The sequence below is a fragment of the Panthera tigris genome, chromosome B4 (genome assembly GCF_018350195.1).
Source record: "Panthera tigris isolate Pti1 chromosome B4, P.tigris_Pti1_mat1.1, whole genome shotgun sequence".
NCBI lineage: Eukaryota > Metazoa > Chordata > Mammalia > Carnivora > Felidae > Panthera > Panthera tigris.
Window position 1 is genome coordinate 14,523,721 of NC_056666.1, and position 22,108 is coordinate 14,545,828.

At 35.7% G+C, this 22,108-nt stretch overlaps 1 protein-coding gene across 5 annotated transcripts in view; it reads right to left on the bottom strand.

The window, feature by feature from the left end:
- Positions 1 to 22,108, bottom strand: part of MINDY3 (MINDY lysine 48 deubiquitinase 3) — a 101,447-nt gene that overhangs the window by 60,955 nt on the left and 18,384 nt on the right. For 4 of the 5 annotated variants that reach the window (XM_042991145.1, XM_042991146.1, XM_007081258.3 and 1 more), the window contains exons 3-8: positions 19,070 to 19,130; positions 17,202 to 17,378; positions 13,865 to 13,916; positions 12,873 to 12,987; positions 10,162 to 10,235; positions 9,206 to 9,285 (exon numbers count right to left, since the gene is read on the bottom strand). In XM_042991145.1, coding sequence (XP_042847079.1) covers positions 9,206 to 9,285; positions 10,162 to 10,235; positions 12,873 to 12,987; positions 13,865 to 13,916; positions 17,202 to 17,378; positions 19,070 to 19,130 — 559 coding nt within the window. Of the gene's footprint in view, positions 1 to 9,205; positions 9,286 to 10,161; positions 10,236 to 12,872; positions 12,988 to 13,864; positions 13,917 to 17,201; positions 17,379 to 19,069; positions 19,131 to 22,108 lie in introns of those variants that run through there. The other variant, XM_015537178.2, reaches the window with a different exon arrangement.

A 22,108-nucleotide genomic window follows, 5' to 3' on the forward strand; every position in this document is an offset into this window, starting at 1 on the left:
TTAAGTTAAAAATTCATTATGAAGGTAGATCTCATGCTGAATGTTCTTACTACAATTGAAAAAAATCCTCTCCCCCTCCCTCAAAACAGTAGGTGACAGAGTAGAATGCGTTAAGTGCCATGAAAACGAAATGCTCAGAGGTCAGGACAGATCACTCTGGACTGTGAGACTCAGGAAGCTCCCCCTGGAGGGACAACAGCACTTGAGGTAGGCAGTGAAGGACTAGACAGGCACATGTGAAGGGACATAAGTCTTTGGCAAAAGGCATAGTATGAACAGAGAAATAAAAAACAAGCAGCATAATTTTGTTCAAGCACAGGTTCATGACAGTTGAAAAATAAGCTTGGATCAAGTTATGCAGAGTGCTTAAGAAAAAAGTTTGCAGTGAGAAAAATTAAAAATGATTTATTTCCAAGGATGTTAGAACAGCTAAACTAAAAGGTGATAAAATACTGAGAAAGACTTGGCTATCTACTGAGACATAAATTGCACACATATACACAATTTGAGCTATGAACTTTGTGAAATCTATTTTTGAAAGCGAAGAGCTTTTCAAACCCAGTTACTGTTTGTTTTATTCCTAAGAAGTCAGGTTGCTACAAGGTTCACACGTAGCTACGGTTGCCAAATTTAGCAAAAAAACCCCAAAAAACAAGAAACAAGATGCTCAGTTAAAATTTAAATTTCATATAAAAAAAAAAAAAAACCAATTTCTTTTGTAAAACTATATTCCAAATATTGAATGTCACATACTTACACTAAAAACGGTTTACTCTTTGTCTGAAATTCCAGTTTAACTGGGAGTCCTGTATTTTACCTGGCAACTTAGCTCCAACTAATTACATGTATTTTTACAAGTAAAAAAATTTAGAGAAAATAAGCACTTGTGCTCTTTTCTTACACAAATTCTGATAAACCAAACACTTCAAATTTGTATATCACCTAGCCACTTAATTACAATTCTTATTACTTAAAAAATACTAAAATTTCAAAATGATCTTAATCTTCAGGTTCTCTTAGTGATTATGTATCATGAGTTCATCAACTTTCAGTGAACTATTTAATTATAGCCTGGATAGACTGGGATATTGATTTCTATTAAAAAAAAAAAAAAAAAACAAGCAAGCAAGCTCTGTGTTTCTGATTTATAAGAGCTGACTCCACCTCAATTCCATAAAATGAAGAAAACATTAAAATAATTATCAAATGAAAATAAATGTACAATACATTCAATAGCAGGACACAAATACAGCAGAAGGCCTTTAAGACAGAAAAGAGACCACCAGAAAACTGATATACAGGCAAACCAAGTCAAAGAGAAGCTCGGCTTAAAATATAAGCAGTAGTGCAAGCTAAAGAAAGATGGCAGGTAAAGAGGGGCCAGACCACAAAAGGATTTGAGAGCCTTCATTAAGGAGTTTAAGTGCACAGGCAAGCCGGTCACTGAGTGGTTGTGAGAAACTATCATGATCTGATTTAGCTTGTAAAATGCTACACCAGCCACTGGGAAGGACTAAGGGGGCGGGCAAAAGTGATATTAGGTGACTAGTTCTACTGTGTTCTATTGCAGAAGCAAAAGATAGTTTTAATGGTTGAGGTAGAATAAAGTACTTGGATTTGGGAACTGTGATCAACAATATACACTGTCATTTAAAGATACAAAAATAACAATCTAAATGGGAAGATTACTATTGTAAAGATGTCACTTCTTCAAAATAATCTACAAATTTAATATAACCTGAATCGAATTCTAACAAATTTCTTAAAAACTGAAACTTACAAAGCTGAAAAAAAGTTCAGTTGGACTGGATAATATAAAAATGGCTATAATCATTTTGAAAAAGTTCAACAGCAGGAAACATTTGCTGACAAATGTCAAAAACATTATAAAAGTACGCAATAATGTAGTTTTGGCAAGAGAACTCACAAACCGATTAGTGGAATAGAGGAGTATGAAAAAAGTCTCATATACATGGAAAAATCTGTTCTTTGATCAAGTGGGTATTTCACATCTGTGGAGAAATGACAAGTTAGCAAGCACAGTAAGCAATTCTTTGGGAAAAAGAAAACCGATCCCTCTCTCACACCACTCATAAATAAATAATCCAAATAGTCAAAACAGCTAAACATTAAAAAAAAAAAAAAAAGCCTACAAAAGCAGTTGAAGAAAATACTAGGAAATATTAGTTTAATCTTGGGATGGGAGAAATACAAAACTGATTCAAGAAAAAAATTAAAAAGCAAAACAGAAGCCATAACAGAAAAGATGAAATGATTTATCTTCCTAAGAATGAAAAGCTTGGGTATGATAAAAGATACCACTAACAAAGTTAAAAGACAGAAAAGGCTGAGAGAAAATATTTACAACACATTTTTAACACACAAAGAATTTATAGAGCTCCTAGAAATTGTGAATAAAAGAAAATAAGTCCTTCCCCACAAAATTCCAAAAGCTAGAAAGAGGCAATTCCCAGAAGAGGAAATACTAAAAGCTAACAAACACACAAAAAGACAATAAAGCACAGGCTCAGGAGGAATGAGAGAAATGTGAATTAAAAGAGGCTATCAACTATCAGTAAGATGACATAATATTAAAGATGGACGGTTCTGAGAGGTGGCCAGGATGCAGAAAAACAGGAACTCCCCTACAATATTAGAAGCAAAGTGGACACATTAGCAGTTGGTAAGGCAGACTGTACAAGGTAACTTGGCATTATCTATCAGTTTAACAGGTGTTCTTCTAAGATTAAGTATATGAGTTATCATATTACCTAGGATTTTACTCCTAGGTATATAACAAAGAAAAAAGAAAAATGTATAGCCACACAAAAACTTGTACATAAATGCTCCCAACCACATTATTCAGGACAGCCAAGTGGAAACAAGCTGGGTGTCCATCAATCGATAAATGAATACATAAAATATGGCCTAGCCACACAATGGAATATTATTCACCAATAAAAAGGAATGAATAGCTGGTATATGGCTAAAACATGGATGAAACTTGAAAACATGCCAAGTGAAAGAAGCCAGTCACAGATGATCAGATACTGTAGGATTCTATTTTTAATTTTTTAAATGTTTATTTATTTTTTGAAAGAGAGACAGAGCATGAGAGGGGTAGGGGCCGAGAGAGAGGGAGACACGGAATCCAAAGCAGACTCCAGGCTCCGAGCTGTCAGCACAGAGGTCGACGTGGGGCTCGAACTCATGAACTGCGAGATCATGACCTGAGCCGAAGTCAGACATTTAACAGAATGAGCCACCCAGGAGCCCCTATAGGTTATTCTATTTATAAGAAATCCCCAGTTTCAGCAAATTTGTGGACAGAAAATAAAGTAGGCCTGGAGCTGAGTGGCAAAGGGATTATGGGGACTGACTGCAAAAGATAAAAGGGTTCTTTTTGGGCTGATAAAAATGTTCTAAAATTGATGTGGTGATGGCTGAATAACTCTAAGAACATATTAAAAACCATGGAACTGGACAAACAGTATCACATGGGGCGCCTGGATGGCTCAGTTGGTTAAGCATCGAACCCTTGATTTTGGCTCAAGTCATGATCTCTTGGTTCCTGAGATGGAGCCCTGCATTGGGCTCTGCAGACAGAGAGGAGCCTGCTTGGAATTCTCAATCTCTCTCTGCCCCTCCCCTGCTCACGCTCATGCATGCTCTTTCAAAATAAATAAACATTAAAAAAAAAAAAATAGTACCACAGGTATGTGAATTCTATCTTGATAAAGCTATTGCTAACAAAAATTAAGATGCCTAAATTTTTAGCACACATTCTACTTTTAGAAATCCTATAGGAATAGGATTGTACAGAAAGATTTATATACAAAACTGTTCACTGCAGTATTTCTTTATAACAGCCACAAACGACAACAATATACATGTTCACCATAAACTAAAGCAAAAGACAAACTGGCAAAAATGTTTATTATATGTTATATAATATAGGACAGATCAAGCATTGATCTCCTCAATAAATAAAGGCAAAAAAACTGCCCTATTTATCTTTCAGTGAGCCTTCTTGGCCTTTCCTGGATAATACAGAATACTCATTTTCTCATCAACTGCTGGATTGATGATTACTGCAGGGAAAAAAGCCTATCAGCTTTACTGGTTGGACCCACTCTAAATCCCTCTATGTAAACTCATCCCTACTCTTACTGCTGACTCCACACTTAAAAATTTCTCCCATCACCCATTTTTTTTATTCCTTCTTAAAGCAGTGGATTCAAACCCTTTCTCTCCTTTATATACCTCTAACTTTACCCCTGTCCACTCATTCTCAGCAGACTTCAAAATCTCAAAAATTCTCCCAATTTAAATCTTTAACACCTCAAATGCCTTCTTCTTTTCTTAGCACATTCTTTCTTTCTGCTTTAGAAGAACTGTGTATTGTTCCAATGTTACTGTTGTCCCTGACCCCATTTACTTTGATTAAAGGTGGTTTCCCTTTCCTGGGCCAATGAACAACTTAAGTGACTTCCATTCCTTAAAACAAAACCTAAATGCACCATCTCTCCACATGGGAATCAATTCCTCTCTTTTCCTCTTTCGCCAGCAAAACTACCTTGCTTATGCTGCTAAAATATGTACTCCCTACGATCTGGTTTCTAGCTCGATAGCTCTTTAAGTTTTTTTTTCAATGTTTACTTATTTTTTGAGAGCGAGAGACAGAGAGAGAATGAGAGGGGGAGGGGCAGAGAGAGAAGGGGACAGAGGATCCGAAGCAGGCTCTGCACTGACAGCAAAGCGCCCGATGGGGGGCTCAAATCTACAAACCATGAGATCGTGGACTGAGCCAAAGGCAAAGGCAGTTAAGACTGAGCCACCCAGGCACCCCCTCAATTGCTCTTTTAAAAGCAAAGACCTAGCTAATTGCTCAATTCATAGCCTGGTCTTAGTCCTCATTCTCCTTGAATGAGAAATATAGCATGTGGCTCATTCACTAACTCTGTATCACGGACAAGAATCTTTGGATTAAGGGCACCAGGGTGGCTCAGTCTGTTAAGCGTCCGACTTGGGCTCAGGTCATGATCTCATGGTTCTCACATTGGGATCTGTGCTGACAGCTCAGAGTGTGGAGCCTGCTTCAGATTCTGTGTCTCCCTCTCTCTCTCTCCCTGCCCTTCCCCCATTCACGTTCTGTCTCTGTCAAAACAAAATAAATAAATGTTAAAAACATTTATTAAAAAAAGAATATCTTTGGATTAAATTCTCAAAATCTGTTTCTTTCAATAAATGAGGCAAATAATTACCTCTCAGGGTATGAATGTAACAAGATGAACTCCTACCACATCATCTTATATACTTACTATCGCACTCAAGATTCTGTTAAGCGTAGTTTAAGAGGTGGTTTATCATAATGATTATGTATGCTGGTTACATGGAATCAGACTACTGTCATTCAAATCTCAGCTCTGCTAGTGTGAAACGAAGCAAGATTCTTAACCACTCTATGCCGTAGTTTCCTGTACTCTATGATCTTCATAGAACACTTATAAGAATGAAGTCATTAAGTACTAAGTACGGTTAAATAAACGTTCCCCACTGCTGCTTAATAAGCATTTAATCATCGATAGCTATACCTGCTCTTCAAAGAAAGTCAAATACTTGAGGCCAGAGATTTTTTCTGACACCAAAATACACCAAGTGACTTTCAAGTCAAGTGGCCATGACGTTCCTTCATGTGTTCATTTCTTCAAGAAGCTTTATTTGAAAACCTACCGGTCCTTTGTCCATCACCCTCGCACATCTAATCAGTTGGATGCTGTGGGTTCTACGTTCCTATAGTCTCTGTCACGGAGGCGCAGGGTTACAGCGGAAGGTGATATGGTGGAATGAGCACAGGCTGTGGATGTGGTCAGAAGCACTTGATGCCTCTGCTGTTTGACGTTGGGAAATTACTAAATTATCTAAGGTTCCATTTTTGTATCTTTCCATCAAAGTTAAGAAAACACACATCTAAAACATACTGCTTAGCACAAAGCACACAAATACTAGTTGCTCTTCTTTTCTTCCTTCCAAATGCCTTCAATGACTCTTTTCCTAATGTTTGCCAACTAAAACGTCAACTTCTTAGTATCAAGAACCCTGAGGTCTTCTTCAGCCCCACGTTTATGATCATTCCTCATACTGGTCTCTCTCACAGGTGCCGTGCTCTCCTCCAGTGGTCCTCAAATGTGGCTGCACATCAGAATGATTCTGGGGTAATTTTAAAAGTACCATGTCCCATCTCTACCATGAAGAATCTCTAATTTATTTGTTTACTCTTGGCGGGGGCCTGGGCACTGACTTATTTTTAAGTTCCTCAAGTGGTAATGTGTAGTCAGGATTAAGAACCTGGGGTCTCCTCAGTGTTGTCTGCCTCCCAGGCCCCAAACACAACCTGCTATTTTCCTCAAAATGCCCTCTCACTCATTCCAGCTGCCACCATGAAAATGTTACCTCCTACTTAAAGTCTCCCTGTTTAACATGGTAGGAACGTAAACATGGTAGGAAAAGTTCTCTCCTTCCTCTGAAGCTGTGCCACAGTTTCTTTCAACATGCTTCATTTCACACTGCATTATAGTCATTTACATGCACGTTCTTGTTTCCCCAAACTAGGTGTGTGTGCTTTTGAGGGAAGGCTGAGTTCGCCTCGTGGGCCAGTTAAGGCATTTTAGAAATTTGATCTTAATTGTCACAACATCTCTTTGAGGAGGGCATTAAACCTCCAAATTTTATAACCAAGGAAACAGAAGCTAGAAGTAAAGTAGCTTGCCTAAGTATTTTAAAACTAGTAACTTACAATTTTTCTTCATATATTACCTATATTGCAACTTTCTTGCAGGTTGTCACATCAGAAAAACATCCAATAAATGCTGAATAAAGTATAGATTTTTAAGTTTGGTCACTGAAAACAGATCAAGTCAGTACTGCTAACAATTGAGGGAAAATGAAAAAATATGACCTATTTTCCTTTCCAAGATAATTACTTCAAAGTCATTGCTTGGTTTTGATACTTACACTATACTGAAAAAAATTCAGAGCAAAACAATAGTTTGGGAAACTACTATTTCAAGAAACAGAAAACAATGAATTTGTACACATCAAGAACCAAAAGTTGTGTAAGTGACTAATATTCTATAAAGAAAGTAATGAATTTACGGCAAGAAAAAAAGCCTATGGGAGGGTAGGTGAGGAAAGGCCTAGGGAGACAGAAAGCACAGTCTGGCTCTGGGAGTAGGAGGGGCGCAGGAGAATTTGCAGAAGGAGAGAGGAGGACCAAGATAACCAGTATCAAGAGCCAGAGGAACACACCCAAGTCCAGGCGACAGAGTTATGCGCCCCAGCCCAGTAGGGGCACCGAGGACAGGGGCTGCGAGGCGGAGACCCCTCAACCAAAGGGGAGCAGGAACCTTCCTTCTCTGATCATCTGAGATGATGGAAGATACTTCAGGCCCCGGAAACCGCAGGGGGAAGGGAAAAAGAGGGGTGTGGAGAAGTCATGTGGGTGAGTGCATATTACTCAAGAAAGAATGACATACTTTTAACTGGCAGCATTAAATGCCTTCAGTGTTGAATCAGAAGGGCAGGTTCAAGAACAGGACAGGCTCACTTACAAACAACAGAGCAAGGCAACCCGTGTAGTTTGTTCGTTCATAAATTTTTTGTCCTTTCAGAAATCAGCAAGACTAGGTTCTCATTCTAACTAAATATTCAATGAATAATTTCGCAGTATTTTTTTTTTTTTTTTTAAGAGAGAGGGGGCAAGTGAGTGAGGGGCAGGGAGAGACAGAGAGAGAGAGAGACAGAGAGAGAGAGACAGAGACAGAGAGAGAGAGAGAGAGAGACAGAGAGAGAGAGAGAGAGAGAGACAGACAGACAGACAGACAGACAGACAGACACGGGACTCACTCGGGTTTGTGTTTTACCCAAAGAGGGCTCAGGCTCACCCGATGCGGGGTTCATCCTCACCCAATGTGGGGCTCGAACTCACAAACTGAGATCATGACCTGAGCCGAAATCATATGTGTAACAGCTGGGCCATCAAGGCATCCTAATTTTGCAATATTTTATACAATGTATGGAGGGAAGGTGGTTCTTATATTCCTTAAATGGTAAAACAAAGGGATGGATTGTGCGAATGTGCTTTTAAACTTGAAATTCTATAATCTTTACTAACATTGCCCATGTTAATATTGTATCCTTTCGTGTTTCTGTTAAATAACTATACCCTATTTCTAAAACTTAAGAAAAATTCAAATTTAAGAACAAGATTCGTTCATTTAAATGGGAGTAAAAAGCAAAATATTTGCTTCTGTCATTTGGTGACAGTTTCATCTCATTATAGAAAAAAGAAAGACATTTTTTCTCAACCATATTTGCTTCTATCATTTGGTGACAGTTTGATCCCATGATAGAAGAAAGAAATAAAATTCCCTGTAAAGTATAGAAACTACAGAAGCTTCCTGTCCTATGCTACATACTCCAAAAAGAGGTACACAGCAGTTAATATAAGTTGAATAAGGAAATAACTGAATTTAGAATGACTCAGTAATCAACTGAAAGGAATTTTACTCAGAATTATTTATCAGCTCTCAACTGGATGCACTGGACAATAATGTGGCTTCACTTAAACGTCCCTGGGAACATATAAAGCTACAGCAGAGAAAAAAGTGAGACCAGAAATGGAGGTGTGGTGGATGGGGTGGTGGTTTAAAATTCTCAGGTAACATTACATCTACCCAGCATTTTAAAGGAAATTATGGACATTACATGTAATACAGGAAAAACCATTACCCTCACAAAACTGCAATACTTGTAATTCTCCTCAATTTTACGAAAATCCAATAGTGTCTGAGGCTTATAGATACCACCGGATAAATATGTACCAGATTTATAGATAATAAGAGATTTATTACTTTTCTAATGAAATGAGTCTTACAATCCCAATTTTATACTAGAAAAAACTTAAAGGCTTGAGAAGTAATTTGACTGAAGTCTTACACTTGGAATTTGAATCCAGGTGTGTCTGTCTCCAAACTCCATACTCTTTAAGTGACAGTGCCTTGAAAACAGGTAAGGATTCTTATATATAAAGCACTTATCTTACCTCTAAGTAATGCAGAGCCATTAAATACATGAATAACAATCCACTGTACTCCAGCGAAACAGCAGTCATAAAAGAGATCAACACAGCAAAAAATATACTTACTCATTCCTGAGCATTCTCTATCACCGTCCCATACATTAGAAACAGCATGTCCAGTCAGTAGGAGGTTAATTAAACTTTGGCTATTAATAAAAATTTAAAAGTAATTAAAATACGAATAAACTAGTTTTCAAATCAAATGATCCCTATGGTAAAGCATAAAGTAATGACTACTTACATTACATTATGTTGGCTAAGAAACAAAGTTAGAGAAAACCTTACATTTTTATTTTATACGCTCAACTGAACAACAGCTTTGCTAAATGTATCACTACGTGTATCACCACATGGGTATCTATTGTGCTATACGTTCAACTACACTTAACTTCATCCAACACGTCACCTTTTAGTGGACGAAAAAAAGATGAGACTAATAATTTGCTTGATATTTATAATACTCTATAAATATAAACATAATTATTATTTTTTGTTTGATGGCTGATTTAACTTTAACCTCTGAGGCAAAGATCTAAAGAGAAAGACTTAGGTAATACAGTGGGTTAACTATCATTGTTTCATTGATTTTAGTAGAAATATTAAGAACTCGGGTATGTGTTGGGGGAGGATGTTTCAGAGAAAAGTAAGGAGAAAATACTTCCCCCAAACAGGAAAGCATTTACAAATAGTTAAGGATATACTTATTTCTAAGTTAATTTCATCCATTAAAAAATTTCATAAGTGAAACATACAGCAGAATTTGTTAAAACACCCCTGTTGTCATCTTAAAAGAAAATTTTTGCCGTAATAGATGCAACGCATACATAAACCTGAAGTGGAAATCAACATTTCATATATAAAGCAAACAATGCGTAAAGTACAAGGTTGCTCAAGTTTCTATACCTTATGGTGTCAACACTGACAGACAAAATTATCTGACTCAGGAGTGTTTTATCTTAAAGTCAAGTTCCTAAAAACTTAAGTCCGTGTAGGTAGGGAGATAACAGATTTTAGTTAATTACCTGCCATGTCCATATACAGGATCTATCAAAGGTTCATTTGAATCTTCAATTTCATTTTTTATGTTTTCAATGCCCTAAAGGAATCAAGAAATTCATTGGCTTATTTTAAAAACTAAAATTGAATATTACGGTAATTTAAAAACTGATCATTTTTTACTATAAAAGAATAAAGCACAATTATTTAAGTAACTTTTCTCCCCCAAAGTTACTCAGATTTGATGTGGGGCGGGGGGGGGGGGGGTGGCATTTGAGATGCTAATGGTAAGAAGTAGCTCCTCCAAGAATATCTTTTCTTTCATGGGCTGTATATCAAGAGTGCTGACGGACTCATGGGTAACAGATCTCATGTCAGCATGATGAGAGATAATGTTTAAGTTTCAGGAGGAAGGAGGAGAAAATTATTTAATCCAAAAGTTAATATTCACTTAATTCCAGGCTAAATAATACACCCGCTAAGGCATCTGATGTGATTGCTTGGGCCATTTAAAAAACATAGGAAATTTAAATATACAAAAGGTATAACTGGCATAAAAGAAAATAGAATTCTGATTTTGCATTCTCACAAACATCAGTAATTTAAATGTACTGACAAAATACAATGTAAAACTAGGAGGGCAGGAATTTTCTTATTTTCTTAAAAACCAATTTTCTGATATTTTTTGATTCCTCACAAGGGCATCCAGATCGTCAAAGGTCTGGATAAGTCCAAGACCTGGGCATTTTAACCTCATCAACTTGGAAAAGGCCAAGATAAACTGCCCTTCATTGTGCTACTCACCTAACTCTAACCACTGGTTCTATCAAATTACAGGCTATTTCTAAGGATTAAAGACATTCATCAACGATCCAAATACTGAATGACGGCCTGAATATTGTAGGAGAATACAAACAAGTATGAGGTCTTACACTTGCTTCCTTTTAAACAACACGCAGCAGCCCATGATAAAGCCAAAATGAGTACTATGAACAAGTGACATCATCACTGGTGAGGGAGGGGACATCATTTCAAAGACCAGCACAAAGAAGGACAATTAGACATGATGGATTATTGGCTGTAGAGGGCAAGAGACGGAGGAGGTATCAAAAGTTTTGAGTATAAAACACCGGGGAAATAATGAACAGTCAAAGCTCAACTCCTACGAGCCCAGGCATCTTAGGTGCCACCCTCACGGCCACGGCCACTCGGCACATCTCACCAACTACGAGATACTTTTGGTTCTTTCTCTTAAGACATGCTCCTAAGATGTTTTTAAATTTCCAAATTTAGAACATGCTTCTCAACATGCTCCTTGTCTTTTCCATTTCCACAGTCACTGCTCTAGCTCACGTTCGGCTATTCAGTGCCCACTTTTCTCACCTTCCTGACTCCAGCCTTCTACGCCATATACAGACTCTCTCCACACAACTCTTAGCTCCAGTTAAGGAATCTTATCAACAAAAAGATCTTGTTATTCCTGTATTCAAAATTTTTGTTCTAATTTTGGCCAGATGAAATCACAATTATTTTTTGCACGGCACATACAAGGGCCTTCACATTCTGAGCTTTTTTTATATAGATGCGCCGTCTCATCGTCCCCAGTTGCCTTTCTGGTGTAAAATATGCTGCAAGCTACACTGAATTCCTTACAGTTCTCTGGGTGTCATACCCCGAACCCATATGACTTTACTTGCTGTTTCCATGGCTTAGAAAATCTTCCCACAGCTTTTCCATCTAGAAAACTTTTCCTTATCCATCAAGACCCTATAACCACCACATGGTCCCTACCATATAAAATCTGTCCTTGAATTTACCGAAACAGAACCCCCAAACTCAGACATTTTCTGAGACATTTCTATTTTCCCCCCATGCCTTGTACATGTAACAAATAAACACCAAAAACCACTGCCATAATGGGATTATTAAAAGTGTCAATTTATTTTTACAGTACTGAAGAGGAACCATTAAAAAAAATGTATCTCTTATTATAATTCCAGTCCCTAGCATAGAGTCAATGCCTAATAAACATCTGTCCAATGAAAGAAATCTGCTATCAGACATGGTAAATCTAGCAGGATACTCAACTAACGTGCTGCTGGAGACAGGAGATTGGCACTTGGGGAAAAAAGTCAGGATAGGATGTATATACACTGGAATTAACCACATAAAAGTAAGTTGAGAAAATAAAATGCCCATAAAAGAAAAAGGATGTCTACTGACAAGGACTGAAAATTTTTAGAATATAAAAATGTAGAGGGGGAGAGAAAAGAGCAGGAGATAACAGGTAAAGAAGAAAATGAAGCTATCAAAAAAAAAGGGGGAGAGGCCTCATGAAACAGTACAAAAAGAGAACCAGCACCGTGATTTATCTGTAAGTTAGGAGAGGGACTAAGGGTCAGAAAGAGCTTCTAGAAGGCAGGAAGGGGTCAAATGCCAGATACTAGGATGAAAGAAAACAAAATTCAGAACTGAGTCCATTTCATAATTAGAAAATTATTGATTACCCCTGTACCAAAGAAGATCAGGGGTAAAAATAAGTATCAAAGTGCATAGGTACTAAGTGAGTGGTGAAGACAGAGAACTTGATAATTAGTAGCATAAGAGATTTTTACTCAGATTTAGAAAAAGTATTGATTTACAAACAGTATCAAGAGTAAAATTACTCATCACAGCAGGAGAAACAGTCCTAAACTCAAACTAATAAAAGCCAGAAGAGGTAACTTCTTAAACAAACCTTTGTCAGTAACACAGAATACAAAAAAAGCAATACTCCAAATTTGTTTCCCCACATTGAATACTGGTCCAGGACAGCATCCTTTAATTCAGGTAAACTTCTGAATGATCTTTTTCTGGGGGGAAAAAAGAATTAAGTATTAGTACTATGATGAGAACGAGGACATTCACAAACGGGAAAATTTTTAAATCGCCTTTATACATTAAACTGTGAACATACAAATGAGATTTCTGTAAGTGCCTCAAATTTTCAAATACGTATTTAGCCATAAAAGCAAAAGCTATTGCTGACAAACGTCCCTAAATATATACCATTAAAAAGAATGCCTATGTGGCAAGGAAACACTTCATCACCTGGGTGACCTATCTGGCATCAATAAATTCCACAATAATTATACATATTTAAAGAATGGAGTGGCCCTCTCTAAAAGGCGTCCAAGAAAAAAGAAAACTTGACTCTGTAAAGGCTGAAGATGATTTAATAAATATCTCAATACCAAAGATAAGGTGAACATTTGTGGCCTCTTTTAAGAGAAATTAACGTCATATTGCAAATGCCACCAGTAATGCTATCAATGCGGCCATCCTTACCTTTCACATTAACACGTTTAATGCTCTAATGAAAATACGAGCACTTTTAACAAAAATCCTAGAAGGAATCTGGCAAATAAGAAATAATAATTCAAATATTTATCCTATTAGAATTCTTTGCATTCATTCAGGTCAGAGAAACATTAAGCTACAATGATTTTTTTTTTTTTTCATTCTAACGATGGAGAAGATTTTCACATTATGAAAAAGTATATTTTGGTAGTTAGCTAATTTAGGAATCAGAGTAATTTAAGTAAACTTTTATAACTTATTATTTCAAAAACACTGGTAACAAACGAATCCTCAAGTATACAAATCTAAGTACCTTTCCATGGTATGAACAGACTTAAAATGGCAATGTGTCCACAAGGTAAGTATTTTAAATGTTCCAATGTTACTTACTGAATTAATGCATGAAATCGCTCAAAGCCAAGCTCTTCGACAGCCAAGGCAGCTATACATAAAAGACACTTTTCAGCACTCCACATGGCAAATAAATGACACAAGATACACACAGCAGGCTGTAAATACTTTCAAGCAATCAAAATTTTCCCTGTTTCCTTACTCCCTTAAAATTCTCAGTTTATTTTCAACTTTACTGTAACACAAATTTATATTTCAAATTCTAGTTACCATGATTCTAACTAAAATGGATATGATACTGAGGATGTGGAAGGGGGATTAAATAATAAACCTTTACTTTCGATTCAGTTACACTAGGATAGTTTATAATACATGAAAAATTACTGACAGAGTGCTTCACACATCACTGGAATGTGTCCTGCACTTTTAAATATTCAATTCATAGATCCAAGAAAAAGAGCTAATCTTCCTCCTTCATCATATAAGATCTTTAGGTTAAATGTTTAATTGTTAAACAAATGTTATAAAAAGGCATAGCACTTTGAAACTACACAGGTTCAAAGACAGCTTTAAGTTTGTTTCCTCATTTACTTGTACAACTGTTGAGAAGTTTTCAGTAACTTATTTAGATTATGATTATTATTAACACAGCACAATTATAAATTAAAAAAAAAACCAAAGTAAATAAAAGACAGCGTTTAAATCCAAGGTAATGTCTCTGCAGCACTTTAAGTGTCAGGCCCCTCTCCAAAAGCGCTACGGGTATTACGTCATTGAATCCTCTAACAACCCTGTTATCCCCATTTCACAGAAAAGGAACTGAGGCACAAAGAAGGAGCCTCGCTGGAGCAAAATGTAACTAACAACAGAGCTGAGATCTGAATCAAGCCAGTCTTGGCTCCCTCTACAAAGATACTCTCTTTAAAAATGTCATTACATGAATCAAAACGCCTACTCTATCACAATGCACAATTTCACAAAAATTTTATAAAGCAAATATTAGTACTTTTAAATATTAATTCTTACTAGAGAATGAGAGAAATGGATTTATTAGGAGTTCAAAATTAGGATTTTTGATTTATAATTTAAAATGTCTCATGAGGCCATCCTTTCAAAATCATTTTAATTTTCGAATGTTTCCAACAGTTTTTAAAAATCTTCACAAGTCCAAATAGGTTAATTTCAGTGATTTTTTGATTTGTGGGGGAAACAAACTGAAATTGAACCTGAGCATTCACTACTGCAAACAAGTGTGCGTTACCAAAAGCCAAAACTACACACACCACACAAGCCAATGAAATTAATGTTTGTGCAGAATGTAATATTGACAAGAGGGAAAACAGTTCACATGTAAAATCTCAGGATAAAACAAAAATTCGGCCTAATCTTTTCCAAATTGTACTAACTGTTCTGCAGTGCTTGACCACTTAAATAATTTTACTGGATATACACTATGAAAGTAGACATAAAGATAGTAATTTAGAGAAAAGAGGCAAGCAAAATAAAAAGCTTAGCAGGCAGGATGGTGGAAAAATATATAACACAAGAAAAAGAACATAGCTGGGAATAAAGGAAAGAACAGGTAAAACAGATTGTTATATGAAATATAAACTTTAAGTTTTTTTGCATTTGTCAACATCTATGGCAAATTCTCAAATTTTCAGTTAAAAAAACTTGTCATATTTTTACAGTACTAAAAACAGATTTAACACAAGGTTTTATTTCATGTCCACTCTTAAAATGAAGCAAGGGAAATTGGAAAACTACTAAGACACGTTTTTTGAAGAGGAATTAAATCTAATATACCCACCTAAATTAGTTACTGAAGTACCAAAGTTAATATGTTATGAGGCTATTTAACCTAGAGCAATTTAACCTGTAACTACAGAAATGTACCGTATATCCCATAGAAAGCACATCGCGTACCCCTAAAATACTAACGAGAAACGTCATAAGAAAAGACCTTACTATTTTCTTGCACATTAATATACAGATTGGCTTTAAGCAGATATTCTCTAAAACAAGTTTTAATTAGTTCAACTATTCCTCTGTCAAAATTTTAATGTCCTAAATGCAACTATTAAACATGCTTCCATGCAACCCAGTAAAGCCTGGAAAATATCTTAAAACCAATCTTAAGATTTTTTTACTATCGTCCTTGTGAACATTTTCTACTTGTTTTCTTCTACTGTCATCATCAATTCAAAAAGTATGTTGAATTCTTTTTGAAAGGCTAAGTTTGAAAGAACCAAACAGGAAAAGTCATTCAACGGTTCAAATTTTTTAAAACTGTTCCTGGCAAATGTCCTACTGTTAGAATTTGCAACTGTAACTGCAAAAGTAGGAGAAAGAAGATGCTGACACATCAGAGTCATTTCAGCCCATGGAGACAATAGTCCCTGAGGGATCATCCTACATGGAAATGAAGATGTACATCACAAGTAATCAAAATTTACTCTCTATAAATCACGTTTATAATTTCTTTAAAAACAGTTTCTGCAGAGATGATAGTTATTGAAATGCATCATAGGAAGAAAAAGTCACTTATTCAATATAAACACGTGGAGCTACCAATTATCAAAAGTCACATACTAGCAAGAGAATTCCTGAAAAGAAAAACAGAAAAGCAATTCTTTATTTAGCTTCAGTACTATCAGAAGTTTCCACTTTACTAGTTCATTCTGGCAGTTTTAAGGTCAATTAAATAAGAATTTTCAAAGGCTAAAATCCACAGGGTACATATTTTTATGAATAAGAATAGCTATTATTTAAAGAGAAATCTTCAATAATGAAAAACTTAAATGAAGGAATAATTAAAACCCTTACTTAAAACTACCTTAAAATAATGCGTATAGACTGTATCGAGTAATATCCAAAAAGTTCAGGAGGAAAGAAACAATATGTAACAAAGAACAATGTCCCCACCTTTGCTCTAAGAAACAACTAAAGGTATTTAAGAAATTTTCTGATGTCCCTAAAACCCCTTTTTTTCCATTACCAAAAAAACCCCACAACGCTAAGGCATCTAAAACTAAAGTATGTAGGATTATGTTCCTTAAATTTTCTAAATGACAGTTCTAAAGCTCAAAATTTCATCAAGCAGACATTAACTAAAACTTTCTTAAAAAGTTTAAGAGATGCATTTCCTTTCTTTTTTCCAAAAGTGACAACAAGGGAAACAGGCCCCATTGCCCTCTGGTAGGTCAAAGAATTGAAAGGGAAATGAAAAATACTAAGGCTCCTGAATTAAGCAGGGACTAAAAACGAGATGTGTTAGGAGATTTTACACCTTTTTTTTTTTCCTTCAAAAACTTCAACAATTTTACTAAAACAAAGGTACAAGAAACTCCTCCGGGAAGTAAAAAATAGATCTTACCAGAATGCTCCACTTGGCAACTAGATTCTGCAGGACTCCCAGAAATGCCCGCAGTCTGCTCCTCGGTTGTCTTTCCTCTTAACCAGGAAACCAGGCAGAATGCTCCAGAGTTGTCACAACAGGCACTTTCTAAAATATCACATAAGGTATGACAAAGGAGTTCCTTCCGCTCTTCCTCTAAAAATAACCAAAGTACCAGTTATGATGGCTTTCTTTGAATAGAAGAAAAAAAATCCTGTCATGGGTAACAACAGTAAGAATGTTTTAATTTAATAATGAAAACCATTTTAAGTGGATGGAGTACTCCTCCCCCAGCATAAATAGTCTTACGTTTTGGAACAACAATGTGCTTGAGGGTTAAAGTGTCATTACTATTAAATATTGCCATTAATTAGAAAAAGAATCCTGAAAAAGTAAGAACTAAACCTTAGGAGAGAGAAGTTCCCTGCACTAACCCGATACTGATCGCTCCCCTTCCTTGGGCTGTGAAGGGAGCACTGAAGCCGTGAGGGTCCCTCTACTGCAGAACCAGGCACAATGTGAGGGCCTGCTGAGACTTCTAGTTTTTTCCTCATTTCTGAATGAGTCTAATGTCTTTGATCTCCTTGTCCCACAGGGGTAAAGCTTAGGAGATAACACACCATCAGCACACACAATACCAAATTCATTACATTAGCAGACGCCATCATGGTTATGTTGTATAATATAGAGGCTCCCGATGCTGTATTGCAGTGATTGGAGCATTAGACTTTTATAGACAGGAGCACAAATGTTCAATTTCTTCCGGAACCTTAGCCACCTCCTCTTTTCAAGCAGTATCACTCCCCAAAAGTAGTGCTGTTCCTGAAACTTTCAGGAACAGCATGGGAAGATGGGTATAGGAGCTATGCAAAATTTTATACTATGGGGAGATTTCTATTTCTAATAGACTAGTAGTTCTTTAAAGGAGGAACTATGTCATTCACTTTCTAACCACCACCATCTTTACGTTTATGACAATGCTATATATTTTATCAATGTGCATATATTTCTGTACAAGAAATACTTCAAATTTTACCAGTAAAGCAGTGATGTTAATATTAAATAGTATCTCTTGGTTTCTTCTCTACAATTTATTTTGCATTTCAGCTAGTAAATAATAAAAAAAAATACATGGGGGACACTTTAACTCTTAAATTCAGTAGATTCTATGGGTATAGTTTGGAATGAAACTGTTCTGCCCTTATACACAAAACTAGGATTATATAATATATCCTACATTCTTCAGAAGTTACTGTGAGGTTCACATAAGAGTGTTCACGTATTAAAGGGAAGACGGTAAACCGTCAAGCAGAATGCAAACGTTTTATTATTATCAGCTAGCACCATACAGCTCTCTGACCTAATCATACTGCAGAAGCTATGACAGCTTCATCTGCGATTTAATTCGGTTCTTTGCAGTATCTGCATTGTGTAAGGCACGATACAAAAAGCTGCAGGAATGCAAAGATAACTCTGAGTTCCTCCTCAGAGCTAAGTGAGATAAAACAAACACAAATGACTATCCCTTACAGGGTGCTATCATTTAACAGTTGAGAGAAATGCACCACTTTTTAGCGAGAGGCCAAGGGTTTATTTTCCCTTAGGTCTATTATCCTGTCTTATGCCTCTCAGGTAACCCAAATTTGGGAATATACACATTAAAATTTGAGGTCACTGTTCATGAAATTTTCTGAAACACTGAAAAAATAAAACTCTGGAAAAAAATACTCCATTTATAGTTTTTTTTAAGATAAATGGTTTCAGTTCAAGTACTGCCAATGGAAGCTGCATAGATCATCTCTAAATTAGAAGGTGATGGAAAAGTTTATAGAAAGCCACTATCATACCTGGGCAATCCCTCCAAGAAGACTTCTCAGAAGAAAACAGGAGCTTCTTCAAAAGAAAGGCCTTTATACAATTAAAGCAATAATTATTAGAATCCATTATAAACAAGACTTATTCTTTTTTTTTAATGGGAAAAAAAACCTAATGTATATCTCCTTTATGGTCTACTGAACAGTGTTATAAAATTTTCAGATAGTTTCCCTTCACATTCAACAGTAATTGAGCATATTATTCAGAATATACCACTATAAACTTGATTCTAGATCCCTAAAATTCTTCTTTCATAATATGTACTTTCCGGCAAATAGAACAACTGACCCAAAATAATAGACACATAACTGGAAAATTAAAGAAACTTACTGCTCATTCACAAAGTAAAGACCCCAGAAACAGGAACAAGTCTACATTTCTCTTAGATACCTTGGGGGAAAAGATGTCACAACACAAAACTGGTTCTGCTCTATTAGTTCTGATTTGTGATATGAGAATATCACTACAAGACTCATCATTTTAAGGAGTTCCTAACTTCCTGGTTTAACTCAAAAAGCTTTAAGATTCAAAAGAAAAAAACAAATTGATCTCTGACCTTTTCTTAAGTGAGTTGACTCTGTTACACTGATGACTTGATAGAAAGAAGATCAGCGTAGTGTTTCCTTCTCAAAGTGTAGTTCAAGGACCATTTCCATCCCAGTCACCTGACTTGTTTACTTAAAATGAAGACCCTTAGGCTCCACCTATTGGATCTGATTCTCCAGGGGGCAGATCCAAGAAAAAGGTTACTTGGACGCTTCTCACTTACTGTTTGAAAGTGGTAGTGTATTGGTAAGAGGACTGCTTTTAGTCAGACACATCTGGGTCTGAATCCTGGTTCCACTACTTTACTAAAAATAATAATAGCATAAACTTTAAAAGGCTGCAGTGAGGATTATATAGAATAATCTATGTAATACACTTAGCACAGTACCTGGCACCTAATCAATCATTTGAAAGTATTTCAAACAAAAAACAAAAAATGAAGTAATATTCTGCAGTATCTTAAAGAAGTAAAATCTAAAACTACTACAATCAAGTGTTTCTGACTTTTTCCCAAAACAGCAACAACCATAAAATGGAGGACTATAACTACATTACAAAAGTTGGGAAAAGTGAGGTGGGATACCCACTGTTTTACCACTGATGTGATCACTGTCAGTATTTTGATATACTTCCTTCCAGTCTTTCTTTCATAACTGTCTTAATTTTTATTACAAGTGAGAAGCATAATGGGTATGTGATATTTCCCATTTTTCTGTTTTCCAACAGGATTCCTAACTATAATTCTTAATCACTACATATCTATCGAGCTGTCGAAATTTACTCAAACATTACTTCATGTTTAAACATTATTGTACACTAGCCTTATAATTGTTTACTACTGTAAATATAAAAACTTCTTATTGAATACAATCTTTTCCATATTAAGTATTATTTCTTTAAGAAAGATGCACAGAAGTGCAATGATTTCATCAAAAAATATGCATTCTTATACTTCTGGTTCTAATGTAAATTTCCCTCCCTGAATCAAAGTACAAATGTACCACATGGCAATATGAGTGTGCCAGCACCATCCTACCCTTCTAGGCCCTGGTAATTATTTTATATTTAAAAATTAGGAAGAGTCAGCAATAGAATCTAGTTGTAGTTTTCTTTGTACTTTTTTGGATTCCTAGTGAGGTTGAACGTCCTGATTCTTTGGTCATCCATCATCAGTCTACCTGTTATGCCTGCACACACATCATTTCACCACTGGAGCCTGAGTGGTTTTCTAACTGATTTGTACACATTCTTTGTAGAAGAAAGACAATATCCACTTATTGCTAATATTCGTTGCAAATCTTTTTTTGGTCCAAATCTTTTCCATCTTTCTCTTGGTGTTGGCAATACATTAGTTTTTCTGTGGTTCAGTATTATGTCAAGAACATATTTAGTATATGGTATCAGATGATCTAACTTCATTTTCCCCCTCAAACTGGCAACCAGTCTTATCAGTGACATTTACTAAATTTCATTTTATTCTACCAGTGATTTGTAGTTCCTTCTTTATCACGGTATGTGATAAATTCTTGGTAAACTGCTATCTATAACATGGTCTACTCCTGTATTAGCCACCTGGTTCCACAATAAGCCTATTCTGGCAACAGGACCATGTTCTAATTTTTATAGTTTAAAGAAGTTTTACTATCTAGACTTGCTCATTTCCCTTCATTAGGCTAAATGGTTTAGTTTCGACTTTTACACTAAAAGTATTTTAAAAACCCAAAATTCTTCATGATTGACAAGATTTATGTGACTATGAAACTAAATTATGACCTCAAAGATACAGGAGGGTTTTGAACACTACAATTATCCCTTGCAGAAACAGCTATCATTATGGAAATATACTGAATTTTATAAAACAGGAAACTCCTGTGGTACACCTTACACTTAACTACATTCGTAGACTTTTAGTAAAAACCCTGGGTGCTAATATGGCCCAGGAGGCCCTGGGTTAATATAATCTAATTTAAATACAGACAGAACAAGCAATCTTCAAATTCAGATGGTAAGATTTTGCTAGCAACCAAAATCTGTCCCCAGCATAATGGCATGATAACTCCAATACTAATTCACAGTTAAATTTTATTCTTTATATTCAGTAACTCCCAGACAATGTTCAAACATTCAAATTTTTCTTAATTTTTAAATAATTTTACTAACGCAAACAAAATCAATTTTAGTCCTTAAAGAAATAAAATGACTTATAAAGGGTATAATTTGGAATCAGTCATGAAAGGATTTTTTTCCTCCTTCAGAGAAATAAATTTTTAATTTAATAATATGTAGTATAAGGCTTGAGAGACCAGTTTACTCCGCAGCTAACAGTTCAGGAATGTGTTCCTTATGTCCAACGAAAAAATATCACATTAAATATGTACTTTCAAAATGTGCTGATTAAAAAACAGAATAAATTCCAGTTTCTTTTATAATAGTTGTTAAGTGTTGATCAGACATTGTAAGTATTA